The following is a 15,048-nucleotide window of genomic DNA, read 5'->3' on the forward strand; positions in this document are numbered from 1 at the left end:
TAGTAGTGGTTTATTGCGATAAGACACGTTTTTAAACCTTTGTAGTTTTAGAAATTAATTTATATTTCCAGGTTACAGATGTTGATGACATACGATGGGGAAATGGTTTAACCAGTAGAACATATACACCACCTGACACTCCTCCTTGTGGTTTCTACAATGAGTTATGTCCAACTGATAACAGTTAGTATTCGTATATGCATCGTGTGTCATTTAATTTTTCCTTGCATTTTGTTTCTGTTTTCAATCTTTTTAATTAACATCTTTACAACCTAAACAAATTGCCGAATCACAAGAACAAGACGGTTAACAAGACATGCAAGTAGTCAAAACGTAACAAATGACTCATACAATATAAATATTAAAAGCTAACGTTTGGCTTGATAAACATTCTTTTTTTATTCAATTACTTTAAATATATAATTTTTAAAACGCGTTTATCATAAGTCTTTTGTTAAACTGATATATAACGTCTCATAACAGGTATAATTCTTATTTTCGTAAGAGTGAACATGGAAGTCACAAACACATTGACTAGATTGAAACTGCCTTTACAGCGCTCCCGTGCTTTGATTTACTGATACGATTGCACTACTAGTATAACCTAACCAATTGTAAATGATATGTTAAATCAAGATGGCATATCTCTGTATATTTATTTATAACTGGTTATTTACTGATACGATTGCACTACTAGTATTAACTAACCAATTGTAAATGATATGTTTAATAAAGATGGCATATCTCTGTATATTCATTTATAACTGGTTGTGAAAACAAAAAAACGCATAAATAAAAGTCCTGGTCTGACTTTGCATTAAACAAGAATGTGTTCCCAGTACACGAATGCCCCACTCGCACTATCATTTTCTATGTTCAGTGGACCGTGAAATTGGGGTAAACCCTCTAATTTGGCATTAAAATTAAAAAAGATCATATCATAGGGAACATGTATTAGTATACTAAGTTTGAAGTCGATTGGACTTCAACTTCATCAAAAACTACCTTGACCAAAAACTTTAACCTGAAGCGAGACAGACGGACGAACGAACGGTACGACGGACGAACGGACGCACAGACCAGAAAACATAATGCCCCTCTACTGTCGTAGGTTGGGCATAAAAAAACCTTAAATTAAGCTGAGGTAACTAAGCCTTTTGTACGAGATAACAAGCGAATAGTTTAGTTTAGAAAACCTTTATTCAACATGCTACATTTGGATCAGGATCTGTGGAGCAACTGAGATCACCGCCAGTTTAAGGTGGGGTTCGTGTTGATTATTCTTTAGTTTTCTATGTTTTTTCTTGTGTACTATTATTTATCTGTTTATCTTTTTCTTTTTTACCCATGTCGTTGTCAGTTTAGTCGATCTATGAGTTTGACTGTCCTTTTGGTATCTTTCGCCCCTCTTTTATTCAAGACAGATGAAATAAAATTTATCAATAATTGACTGACATGTATCGGTGACAATTAAAGCTTTAACATATGGAAAATTAAAAGTAATTTTTTTTATAATGCACTATTAATCAAATGGAGAAATTGTAAATTTCGCAGAAAATGTTAAAAAGAAATGAAAAAAGAGGAAAAAACCGAAATATTCAAGATTAAACTGAGTCAGAACTATCCTGATTGGCTATAGTAGAATAAACACAGAATGTTGGTAAGAATACAATTTACAATTGAAATTAAAATCCAAGGTGATCAATAATGAAGTATAAAATATGCAAACAGTTCCAATGAACTACCAACCGATCAATATTGTCACCGACAGGTAAAACATTGATACGTTATGGAGTAGAATCATGTGAAAGACTTGACAGGTAACTTTCATCATATTCTTAGATTTTTGCTAAAACGGGATTTTGCGTCATTCTTTAATTTTTTGCATGCTTGAAATATAATTTGAAGCAGATTAAACCTTAAGAATTGTCTCTTATTAATTAAGGGGCAATGCATTGGTTTATGTTTCTAAATGTCTATATTCTAAATAGCGTACACACTTAAATTGATTTCTTGATCCAATATTATTAAATAAAAATAAAAATATGTCTAGCTTATTAACATATATACGAGCCTTTGTGTTGCATTTTAGAACTAACTAGTAATGCAATCCCAGGTAAAGTTTATTTGAAATATGATCATACAATATTTGCACAATATATATCAAACTAAATTAAACATAAAACAAACGGTATAATTTCCATCGGTTGTAGCTATACTTTATGGTATTGACATGAAAAATCTTCATCCAAAATTTCCTCCAAATCTGCAAAATTATATATAATAATAATGTACTTGTCTTTTTCAGCCTCACAAACTGCCTTATATGCTGGACTTGGTTGTGGAATGCTAGCCGCCATGTTGATAGTATTCTTACTATATCGGTAATTTATAATTTTTATTAAACAAAAGTTATTGGAAAACAAGCAAACTAAACATACAAATATCCATACATGAACGAATGAAATTGTCATGCTTTCTGGTTTTATCTATGTATTCTTTTTAAACAAATTTATACACTGCAATACATACACACTAATCAATTAACACAATATCTGTAATAAAATTCAATTTTAGATTGTTTCGCTTTGTACAATGTTTTATTCATGAATTCTGTTATTGAAAATGTTTCAAGTTTAAGTTTAAAAAATGGCAAAATAATGAATTTTTAATCTATCAGTAATAAAAAAAATTCATTAATATCATTCATAAAATCAGACGACTGAATGAACATATACAACATAATGCAACAGTTATTACATTGAACGAGTCATCTTTTTCCTGACGAAAATTCCGGAATTGCACCTGTATACTTTCTTGCTCAACAATTATATTATTCTTAATTAGACTGACGCAGTTCGCGTATGAATATGAAAACACCCACATGTTTAGTTGTTCTTCCGTTAAATATGTCCTAAATAAAACCTCAAAAAAATAAATAAATAAAAGTTGCATAAATAAGTAAAAGCATAATTAGTTCATTTATAAAGAAATCCTTACAAAGCATATATATCGTTTATTTTGACAGGATTTGGAAGAAAGAGCAAGACTTGAATGATTCAACATGGAAAGTAAAGTACCAAGATTTGGATTTCAGGATCGCGAAAAATTCCAAATCATTTATGGTAAAGTAGATTTTATTAAAGTTAAATAGGCATTAAGTATAAAACCGCACAGAAAAACTTATATCGTTTCGATATGATGAGTTAAATAAAGCCTTTTCAACTATTTTTTCACAGTTAATTCTTATGTTGTGCTGTTACTCCGTTGTCCCAGATAAGGGGGAGATTGTGCGATCTCAACAACATATTTAACCCTGCCACATTCTAAATGTGACTGTTTCAAGTCGGGGAACTGTAGTTCAGTGGTTGTCGTTGGTTCATGTCTGTCATATTTATTTTTCGTAAATTGCTAGCTTTCTCAGTTGAATTGTTTCATATTTTTCATGTCTGGGCCTTTCCATAGCCGAATAGTTTTTTTTCTCATTGTTCAAGGCCGTATAGTTGTTTTTTACTGCTCACATCCACTTTATTTGAACTTTGGTGGATAGTTTGTTTAATTGGTAAGCATACCACATCTATACATATTGAAATTCTTAGATGAACTTTGAAGTTTGTTGGTCACCACCGATATCTGACAATTCCGATAATAAGCACGCACTGATAATAACAATTCTAGGTCGTGAATATACGATCGCATTACACCTAAAAGTTAGATCCAAGTGAGATATCAGTATGAAAAAGCACAATAAAAACGTTAATATTCGTGTATTTTTCTAAGCAAATAGACAATACATTGGTTCGAAAAGGGGCTGTCTAATGCAAATATTTGAATAACGAAATGAAATTTACCTAATCATCAGTTCAAATTTTGGGATTGCTCTAGATTCTATATTTGTAATCAAGTGAAGGTCAGGTTAAGAACCAAGGTCAGGTAAGGAGAACAGAAAATCAGATAACATACAAATGTTGAACAGTACAAATGCAAACTTTAGTACATAACGACCCCCCAAAAGTTTGGCTTAATCCGATTAAAAGTACTCCAAACTTAAAAACGATTATCTAATCAATCAAAGCGCTCACACATGTTTATGTTATTAAATTTTTCTCATTTTCTAAAAGGCATTATCCACTGCATTTACCCAGAGTGATGGTTGCCTAACAGACGGAACAGCTTCGTATACCGAAAAATATGGAGTGACTGATAATACAGGAAAGTCAGGCATAGATGGTGGCGATGTTTTAAAGTCTAACAATCATCTAGCAAAGTTAAAAGGACAAATTGTTTATTTAAAAAGATTAAAGAAACAGAAAGTTAAAGTTGATCGAAAGCTTCTAAAAGAAATGAAAACAGTAAGAAAAAATATTGGAGTGACATATTTTAGCAATGTACTCTTAAAATAAGCGACAAGGTAAAATATACTGAGGTGGCAATAAAACATTTTACCTATTTTATAATTAGTACTTCCAAATGTTAATCTCTTGCTCTCAGGAATTTGTTTTTATCTTTAGACTATTTTATATATTTCTTTAAATGGTTTCATTTTTGTAGGAAAGATAGCCAAGAAAAAAAAATTGTAAAGTATCAGTGAAGATTAGTTCATCATTCTTAAAAATGTTTCATTATACATTACATCTCATTCAATTTACTTCTTTGGTTTTGTCTGTAATGCGTTGTGCGCATTTATGGGAGGACAAATCGTAGTTTCAGATTAATAGTTGGAATTCGATTTCTGCCCTCTCTATGTTACAACTCTTTCAGACGTATTCTTAAACACAGCTCATCGATTGTATGGGGCTTATAAAGAGAAATTATAACATGACATGTAACACAATGTCATATATTTTCAGTTAGTTTCTCTTTTTTTAAATGAGCATATAACACATGTGTTTTTCAGTTACTTGGTATTAAACATACAAATGTCGCATCTTTAATTGGTATGTGTACAGAACCAGGCAACGTTTCGGTTATATGGGAACATTGTGCAAAAGGCCGGTTATGCGTAAGTTTAACAATTTATTCAAATAAAAACACATTCTGCTTCCATACATGATCGCTTTGAAGAAGTTTACTAAAACAATTATCGATTCCTTTTTATTTTAATGATGAATAAAACATTTCTGCAAGTAAAAGAGCAACAAATCTATACTACAGTTATAAATAACTATTTTTCAATAAACTCATCACATATACAAGGATTACAATATTGAACGCCAATGTTCGATTTAACACACTTTTAGTCATCGCATACTTATATAAAACAGGAGGCCTAAATATGCGGAAGTATTTTATCTGACGACAGCCAATCATTGATTACATGTTCGTTTTGATAATGTAATTGATTAATAACTTTAATCAATGTTTGAATAATGGTCAATATAACTGTATAATCTTAAGTTGTTTTCAGTTGGCATGCTTTTATTAAATGCTAGGTTCTTTTGACTTAATGTATACATATTTACATAAAGCCAAAATAATCTAACATATTTATGGATCTTGTTATGGCTGGTGACACTTTCATAGAATAAATACTATATTAAAGCCTATTTTAAACTAAAAACTATAAATGTAATTTCAGGATATTCTTGAGAATGATGACATTAAGCTTGATACGATGTTCAAGTTGTCATTAGCTATTGATATTTGTAAGGTGAGGATCAATATATATTACATTTGATATTATTACATAAGACAGTGTAATAAATTTTGTTGTTCAATAGTGTGTTCCTTTATCATTTTCGGGAATTTGTCGTAGTTAAATAAAACGCTATACTATGGAGAGAGTGGTGATTAACAGTTTCAGCATTTACCTTGTTCTAGTTTTCATTTTTATTTGAAAGGTTATGTTTTGAAATCACATCTACAATTTAGAAAAGAAAATCTATTATTTCTTTTATACTTAATAACGTTTGGAATATTTATTTTACTTTGACAGGGATTAGAATACATCTACAAAAGCGACCTTAAATATCATGGAAATTTGAAAAGTACCAATTGTGTAGTGGATAGTAGGTGGACATGTAAGCTCTCGGACTTTGGCCCAAGAACTATTTATAAAAACTTTCATACTGAGAACAGTGACTGGAAAACAAGAGCAGGTACTACACACATTGTTCAAAGAACTTTAATAGTGTATTCTTCATTTTACTTAAAATCCACAAAAGTTAAAAAGTAACTATATATATATGCTTATGTTTAATCGTCTATCTCTTAAATGCATACATATCTCACAAAGCTTCAAAACAATAAATGGTATTGCACTTTGAGTCGATCATTCATAAAACATTATCAGTTGAATCAATTTCTCTAAAGTGACAGAATCAGGTGAAATAGAAATAAAATATCCGGATGTATTTCGTAATATGTTAACTCTAAACGTAGGTACCAGTGGTTTGCTGATCTTTCAAATCTCATAGAAATATAAAGAGGATATAAAGCTAGAAAAATAGCTAGAAAAATCAAAATAGAGGAAAGAAACATTTACTCTAAATAAACGAGTTTGGTTGCGTGGACAGGGTTAAAAAAAACTAAGGATTTTCTTATCTCAGGCATAGATTACCTAAGCCGTATTTGGCACAACTGTTTGGAATTTTGTATCCTCAATGCTCTTCAACTTTGTACTTGTTTGGTTTTATAAATATTTTGATATGAGCGTCACTGATGAGTCTTATGTAGACGAAACGCGCGTCTGGCGTACTAAATTATATTCCTGATACCTTTGATAACTAATTAATCTGTTCTTATATGCATGCATCATCCAGATTCAAAATTACACTAAGTTAGAATCGGGAACAAGAAACAATCGATAGATTTACTGATCAGACTATTCTGGTTTCTAGGGGAAATCAATTCTTGATGGTAACAAAAACTTGTGTTGCGTCAATCTCAGCCGTTCTCCCTCATACCCTTTGGAAGCAGTTTTCGTGTCATGAACACCTCCTGTTTGTGAAGTCCGTATGTTGATATCAAGCATGAGTGGAAGGTATGAATTGAAACATGTTGTAAATTTGTTTTGATGTACTTCAAACAATTAAACGTTAAAAGATAAACCGAAATTATACTAATCGTCTTGAAAAACGAAATATTACCATCATATGATCTTCAATTAAACTATTGGTTTTAGAGTCACTTTTCTGGACCGCACCAGAACATTTAAGAAAGTGGGTTGTTCAACATCAGAAGACTGGATCAATACAAGGAGATATTTATAGTTTTGGTATCATAGCAAAGGAACTAGTAACAAGAGATAGTCCTTTTGGATGTGAAGCTTATATTCCGGCAGATGGTAACTATTATTCTGATTGATAATATTTAGAAGGGACATTGCCTGTCAAATTCATGTTATCCAATTTGACTTAATATTATTGTTTCATATTTGATTTATAACATACTAAAACGTATATCCTAATTAAAAAAACTAATTTGTATCATCGTTTTGTATGTATTTTAGGCTTGACGCCATCTGAATAACTATCGAGTTGACCCTGGAGACTGCCGACGGTCAGTTAAGCGAAACAAACATAAATAAATAAAGAAATCGTGCAATTATGTTATAGGATCTGTTTAATTTCCTATTATAGGTTAAAAGTATACATTAATCATCATTTTTATCTATATAAGAATGTGTTTTTTGTGGATCAAATCAGTCAATCATATGATTTATATTGTTTCACTTTCAATGTTAACAGGACACTAGCTGTTAAATTCATGCTCTTCGCTTAAATTGACAAAATTGAACCAAACTGGCTGCTAAAACGAATTGTTATTTCACTTCTTAGCTCACCTGGCCCAAAGAGCCAAGTGAGCTTTTACCATCACTTGGCGTCCGTCGTCCGTCGTCCGTCGTCTGTCGTCCGTCGTCTGTCGTCCGTCGTCGTCCGGCGTCGTTAACTTTTACAAAAATCTTCTCCTCTGAAACTACTGGGCCAAATTACACCAAACTTGGCCAAAATCATCATTGGGGTATCTAGTTTAAAAAATGTGTCCGGTGACCCGGCCAACCATCCAAGATGGCCGCCATGGCTAAAAATAGAACATAGGGGTAAAATGCAGTTTTTGGCTTATAACTCAAAAACCAAAGCATTTAGAGCAAATCTGACAAGGGATAAAATTGTGTAACAGGTCAAGATCTATCTGCCCTGAAATTTTCAGATAAATCGGATAACCTGTTGTTGGGTTGCTGCCCCTGAATTAGTAATTTTAAGGAAATTTTGCTGTTTTTGGTTATTATCTTGAATATTATTATAGATAGAGATAAACTGTAAACAGCAATAATGTTCAGCAAAGTAATATTTACAAATAAGTCAACATGACCGAAATGGTCAGTTGACCCCTTTAGGAGTTATTGCCCTTTATAGTCAATTTTTAACCATTTTTCGTAAATCTTAGTAATCTTTTACAAAAATCTTCTCCTCTGAAACTACTTGGCCAAATCAATCCAAACTTGGCCACAACCATCTTTGGGGTATGTAGTTTGAAAAATGTGTCCAGTGACCCAGCCATCCAATCAAGATGGCCGCCATGGCTAAAAATAGAACCTTGGGTAAAATGAAGTTTTTGGCTTATAACTCAAAAACCAAAGCATTTAGAGTAAATCTGACATGATGTAAATTTGTTTATCAGGTCAAGATCTACCTGCCCTGAAATTTTCAGATGAATTGGACAACCCGGTTTTGGGTTGCTGCCCCAGAATAAGTAATTTTAATGAAATTTTGCTGTTTTTGGTTATTATCTTGAATATTATTATAGATAGAGATAAACTGTAAACAGCAATAATGTTCAGCAAAAAAAGATTTACAAATAAGTCAAGATGACCGAAATGGTCAGTTGACCCTTTTAGGAGTTATTGCCCTTAATAGTCAATTTTTAACCATTTTTCGTAAATCTTAGTAATCTTTTACATCTTCTCCTCTGAAAATACTTGGCAAAATTACACCAAACTTGGCCAAAATCATCATTGGGGTATCTTGTTTAAAAAATGTGTCCGGTGACCCGGCCAACCATCCAAGATGGCCGCCATGGCTAAAAATAGAACATAGGGGTAAAATGCAGTTTTGGGCTTATAACTCAAAAACCAAAGCATTTAGAGCAAATCTGACAAGTGGTAAAATTGTGTAACAGGTCAAGATCTATCTGCCTTGAAATTTTCAGATAAATCGGATAACCTGTTGTTGGGTTGCTGCCCCTGAATTAGTAATTTTAAGGAAATTTTGCTGTTTTTGGTTATTATCTTGAATATTGTTATAGATAGAGATAACTTGTGAACAGCAATAATGTTCAGCTAAATAAGATCTAGAAATAAGTCAACATGACCAAAATCGTCAGTTGATCCCTTAAGGAGTTGTTGCCCATTTTATTCAATTTTTAACAATTTTCACTAATATGGTAAATTTTTGTAAATTTTTACAAAATATTTTTCACTGTATCTAAAGGTCCAAGTTTATTATAGATAGAGAAAATTCTAAGTACCAAGAATGTTCAGTAAAGTAAGATCTACAAACACATCACTATCAGCAAAACACAATTTTGTCATGAATCCATCTGTGTCCTTTGTTTAATATGCACATAGACCAAGGTGAGCGACACAGGCTCTTTAGAGCCTCTAGTTCACTTTCATTAATGATTGAACAAAAAAATCATACTTTAGATATTTTATATATGTTATAGGTAGTACCCCTTTAACACTTTTGTCCTTTTGATAACTAAACACGCATAATTCAGGCGTAATTCATCTCTAGCTAATAGGTTAAATTGAAGGACTCATGGATACGGATTTAATGAGACCAAATTGGTCTCTTGAAAGTAAATAATTCAACATCGCTGTTTCTTTGCTCAATTTGACAAAATTGAACCATACTGTCTGCTATAAGCGAATTAACATTTCACTATTTCACTTTCATTAATGATTGAACAAAAACATTATATTTTAAACTTTTTATATTTTTATTTGTTTTTGCTAAATGTATACCAAAATATTTTACCAATCTTCATATCAAAATACAGAAAAAATATGGATGCCTATCCAAAAAGTCCATAGAAGTGGTTAACACAAGGGAAATAACTTTAAACCCCCTTTGAATTCATGACTATCCACACAATCTTCCAATTATATTATAGGTATTATATTTAACAAATATAGAAAACCCAAACAAATGTTAAAAGGTTAGTAATGTCTTAGCCTTATGAATGGATATACAATCAAGTTGTTATTTATATATATATAATCGACTCATGAAAACTAAACAACACAATATTTAAATATCTGAAAAGTTACATGAAGCGGAAATAAAATCGATTTTTATATCTTTTAAAAACAAAAATATTTGAATAGAATAGATTTTTTCCCCTAATTTCATGTCTGTTAATATATCTTAATCGCTGACTATTTTTTTCTTTTTAAGAAATAATTAATAAAGTAGCTGCTACATTGAAGGTGCCATTTCGTCCGAAATTCCCACACATGTCGGATGATGTAGAGACAATGAAACAGACAATGGCTATTGAGGCTTTAATAAAACGGTGCTGGGCTGAAGATCCACAAGTCAGACCCTCAATCAAGCGTGTTCTTAAAACTTTGAATGCCATCAATCCATTTAAGTAAGCTATGATAATAATTTTAGGGACCACAATTTATTGAAATGCGCAGTGAAACTGGTACTATTAATGTTATTCCTGTGCTCTGTGTAATTGTTTTGGATATTTTTAAATTTTATTGACCGTCTTAATTCAATCCACACATGTGACAACCTTAAGCCTCAGTCCCAATTCAGATCGTGTGGAGCTCGCAGTATGAGCGGCATGAAAATGTAAATTTTCGATTCTTTCACGTTGCTTCTACGTCCTCATTTCGCTTCTACAACGATCCCGCTACGATTTTACCACGTTCTCATCACGCTTATTCTGCGACCTCACTACGATTATCACGATCTTTCATCGTACTATGGTCTTGAACAACGTGGTATAAAAACACGTGGTATAGTCGTAGTGGACGCGTTGTTAGAACGTGAAGAACGTAATGAGGTCGTAGTAATACCACAGTCCCACTAGGCCACTATCGCACTACGATCTGTGAAAAATATGCAAATCTTGATGATCATAGTACGATCACGCTCGTGGTGAGGTCTTAAAGATCATGATGAGCGTGGCAAACTTTGAACATGTTCAAAACAATCGTGGTGCGATCGTGGAGAAATCAGGTCGTAGTAAAAGCGTAGTGAGAACGCACTAAGGTCATAGTAGAATCGCAAATTCCGCTGTACCATCGTAGCGTGAGCGTAGCGAAAGCGTGATTCTATTCGGAGAGACTGCACTACGATCTCACAGCGACGTTATTACGACCTCACTATGACCATCACGTTCTCACCGCGATCCAACTACGCTTCCACTACGACTATACCACGTTTACACCACGCTGTTCAAGACCATAGTACGATTCTTGCACGCCCTTGCCGTCCTCATCACGCTATTCTTACGACTTTACTACGTTCATACTACAACTATCATGCTCATTGTCATTTTCACATAAAATATATTTTATATCTTCAGGTTTTGTTTGTCTGTATGTAGTTCTTGTCCATTTTCTTTAACGGCTCAACCATGCTTCTCGTTTATATAGATTAGACCGTTGGTTTTCCCGTTTGAATGGTTTTACACTAGTTATTTTTGGGGCCCTATATAGCTTGCTGTTCGGTATTTGCCAAGGCTCTGTGTTGAAGGCCGTACCTTTGCCTATAATGGTTTACTTTTATAAATTGTTACTTGGATGGAGAGTTGTCTCATTGGCACTCATACCACATCTTCCTATATATATTGACACCTCTGTGCCATCTCTGCTATCGTTCACTAAAATATCGTCATTTGAGCTTTATGGACTAGCAAAAGATTGTAATTTATGTTGGATTTGTCGGTCCGAAATCTCTGCTTGATCAGGATTCGTTACTATCAGAGCTCCTCTGCCTCTACATAAACCCCTACCACCACGCCTTCGTGTTCTAGAATATTTTGGTGGTATGAATGTATTGTTTTCGAGAAATCTATGTATTAATCAGAAATAGAAGGAATGGAATTGTATTGATATGGAATACTATGCTGACGTTATTACTGATAACGTGGTAAAATCGCGGTATGAACGTAGTACAAATGTATAAACGTGGTAAGAATGTACTTTAATCGCAGTAAAAGCGTGGTAAGATCGTGTTGCAATCGGATAACTCGTGGTATGTTCGTAGTGAGAACTTGATGAGCGTAGAAAGATCTTGATTAGCGTAGTGAGGTCGCAGAATAAGCGTGGTGAGAACATGGTATAATCGTAGCGGGATCGATGTAGAAGCGTAATGAGGAAGAAGTAGCATCGTGAAAGCAACGAAAATTTTCATTTTCATGCCGCTCATACCGCGACCGCACTACGATCTGAATTTATTTTAGATTGCGGTGAGCGTAGTGCGATCGTGGTCTGGTGGGACAGGGGCTTAAAGTCGCTGTGAGATTGTAGCGCAGTCTCCGCGACTAGAATCGCGCTTGCGCTACGCTGTCGCTTCGATGGTACATCGACCTTTGCGATCTTACCACGATCCTACTGCTCTCTCACTACGCTTCTGCTACGACCTGATTTCGCTACGACCGCACCACGATTGTTGTGAACATGTTCAAAGTTGGCCACGCTCATCACGATCATGAAGACCTCACAGAGACTGTACTACGACCCTACTGCGATTTGCACGATCGCACTACGATCGTCAAAATGTTCATTTTTTCACAGATCGTAGTGCGATCGTGGGCTAGTGGGACTGCGGTATTAGCCCAAGTCCCACTAGACTACGATCGCACCACGCTCAGCGCTATCAAAAATAAATTCAGATCGTGGTGACCTCACAGTATGAGCGGCATGAAAATGTAAATTTTTGTTTAAATAACATGGCTACTACGCCCGCATTGCGCTGCTACAACGATCCCGCTACGATTAATCCACGTAGCGCAGTCTCCCCGACTAGAATCGCACTGGCGCTACGCTGTCGCTACGATGGTACATCGACCTTTGCGATCTTACCACGACCCTACTGTGCTCTCACTACGCTTCTGCTACGACCTGATTTCGCCACGACCGCACCATGATTGTTGTGAACATGTTCAAAGTTGGCCACGCTCATCACGATCATGAAGACCTCATAAAGACTGTACTGCTACCTTACTGCGATATGCATGATCGCACTACGATTGTCAAAATGTTCATTTTTTCACATTGCTACTACGTCCGCATTACGCTTCTACAACGATCCCGCTTCGATGAAACCACGTTCTTACCACGCTTATTCTGCGACCTCACTTCGATTATCACAATCTTTCTACGATCATCACGTCCCCACTACGACCATACTGCGGTTTATCTGATTGCAACACGATCTTACCACGCCTCTACTGGTATTATAGCACGCTCTTACCACGACCAGGCTACGAGCATAACACGTTCATACCGCGATCTTACTACGCTCCGAGCAATAACATCAATATTATGTTCCATATACATACTGTATCATTTCTTCTCTTTTTCACTGATACGTAGAATTTTTTGGTAACAACGCAGTCATGCTACCAAAATATACGTAAGGGTAAGGGTAGAGGATGAGGCAGAGGGAGATCTGATAGTAACGAATCATGATGCAGAAGATAAATGTCGGACCGACCAATCCAACCTATATCATGACTCATTGCTGGTCTATGAAGATCAAATGGCGATGCCTTAATGAACGATAGTAGGGATGACACAGATGTGTCAAGAATGCTTGAGCCGTTGGCGATAAAGGACAAGAGGTCAAAATTACATACAGACAAACAAAAGCTGGAGAGCCTTTATAAATTTTTATATGACAATGACAATCTGCCCCCGCCCGAGCATGATGATAGTTGTATGAACGTAAGAACAGCGAGATAAGGACGGCATGGGCGTACTAAAATCGTACTATGGCCTTGAACAGCGTGATATGAACGTTGTATATTCGTTGTGGAAGCGTGTTTGGGTCGCGGAAAGAACGTGATGGTCGTAGTGATGTCGTAGCGCAATCTCCCCGACTTGAATCGCGCTTTCTCTACGATGGTACAGCGACCTTTGCGATCTTATCACGACCATATTGCGCTCTCACTACACTTCTACTACGACCTAATTTCCCCACGACTGCACAACGACTATTTTGAACATGTTCAAAGTTGGTCACGCGCATCACGATCATAAAGACATCACCACGACCGTACTACGACCTTACTGCGATCTTCACAATCACATTACGATCATCAAAATTATCATTTTTTTCAAAGATCGTTGTACGATCGTGGCCTGGTGGGACTGCGGTATTACTTTGCATTCGGTATCTTGTTTCAAATCATATACCGGTATTTATAATACACCTCGTGGAGTGATGGTCAATCTGTTGGTAGCTAAATTGTGGAAATACTTTATTATGTGTGTTCTAATTTAACGAAACATCGCCTAGATAGGCAAAAGGATCGGATAAGAAGACCAAAATGACACAGACATTAACAACTATAGGTCACCGTACGGCCTTCAACAATGAGCAAAGCCCATACCGCATAGTTTAGGTTTGTTTGCATCTAAAATTGGTTTCATCGTATAATAATTTGTACTTCTTCCAATTCAAGCCATTTGTAAAATATATTGTTAGTCTGTTTGGTACATCTTGCGTTTTGAAGGAGTTTTTGGATTGTTATAATGATTTCCAGTTGGGAAAGAGGTTACCCGGTACATACTCAATATAATTTCTAAATTGAAACTTTTCAGTTACTGTAACTGATGAGTAAGATAATGAGCGCCAGCTCACATTTTCACTTCCAGAAAGTCGAATGTGATAGAAAATATGATTGTTATGATGGAGAAGTATTCTAATCAATTGGAGGAACTTGTAGCTGACAGGACAGCACAGTTAGAAGACGAAAAACGGAAAACAGATGCGTTACTATATCAGATGCTTCCAAGGTAATATGCATTCTTATAACGTACAATAATATATGTACATTAATCATGTTTATAGAAGCATTGAT

At 34.7% G+C, this 15,048-nt stretch overlaps 1 protein-coding gene across 1 annotated transcript in view; it reads left to right on the forward strand.

Moving 5' to 3' along the window:
- Window positions 1–15,048, forward strand: part of LOC139529985 (atrial natriuretic peptide receptor 1-like) — a 37,824-nt gene that overhangs the window by 12,589 nt on the left and 10,187 nt on the right. Inside the window, exons 9-18 of the mRNA XM_071325990.1 lie at window positions 72–183; window positions 2,309–2,384; window positions 3,029–3,125; window positions 4,122–4,352; window positions 4,898–5,002; window positions 5,579–5,650; window positions 5,936–6,098; window positions 7,124–7,285; window positions 10,401–10,596; window positions 14,843–14,983. Coding sequence (XP_071182091.1) covers window positions 72–183; window positions 2,309–2,384; window positions 3,029–3,125; window positions 4,122–4,352; window positions 4,898–5,002; window positions 5,579–5,650; window positions 5,936–6,098; window positions 7,124–7,285; window positions 10,401–10,596; window positions 14,843–14,983 — 1,355 coding nt within the window. The remainder of the gene's footprint in view (window positions 1–71; window positions 184–2,308; window positions 2,385–3,028; window positions 3,126–4,121; window positions 4,353–4,897; window positions 5,003–5,578; window positions 5,651–5,935; window positions 6,099–7,123; window positions 7,286–10,400; window positions 10,597–14,842; window positions 14,984–15,048) is intronic.

The sequence above is a fragment of the Mytilus edulis genome, chromosome 7 (assembly GCF_963676685.1).
Source record: "Mytilus edulis chromosome 7, xbMytEdul2.2, whole genome shotgun sequence".
Classification (NCBI taxonomy): domain Eukaryota; kingdom Metazoa; phylum Mollusca; class Bivalvia; order Mytilida; family Mytilidae; genus Mytilus; species Mytilus edulis.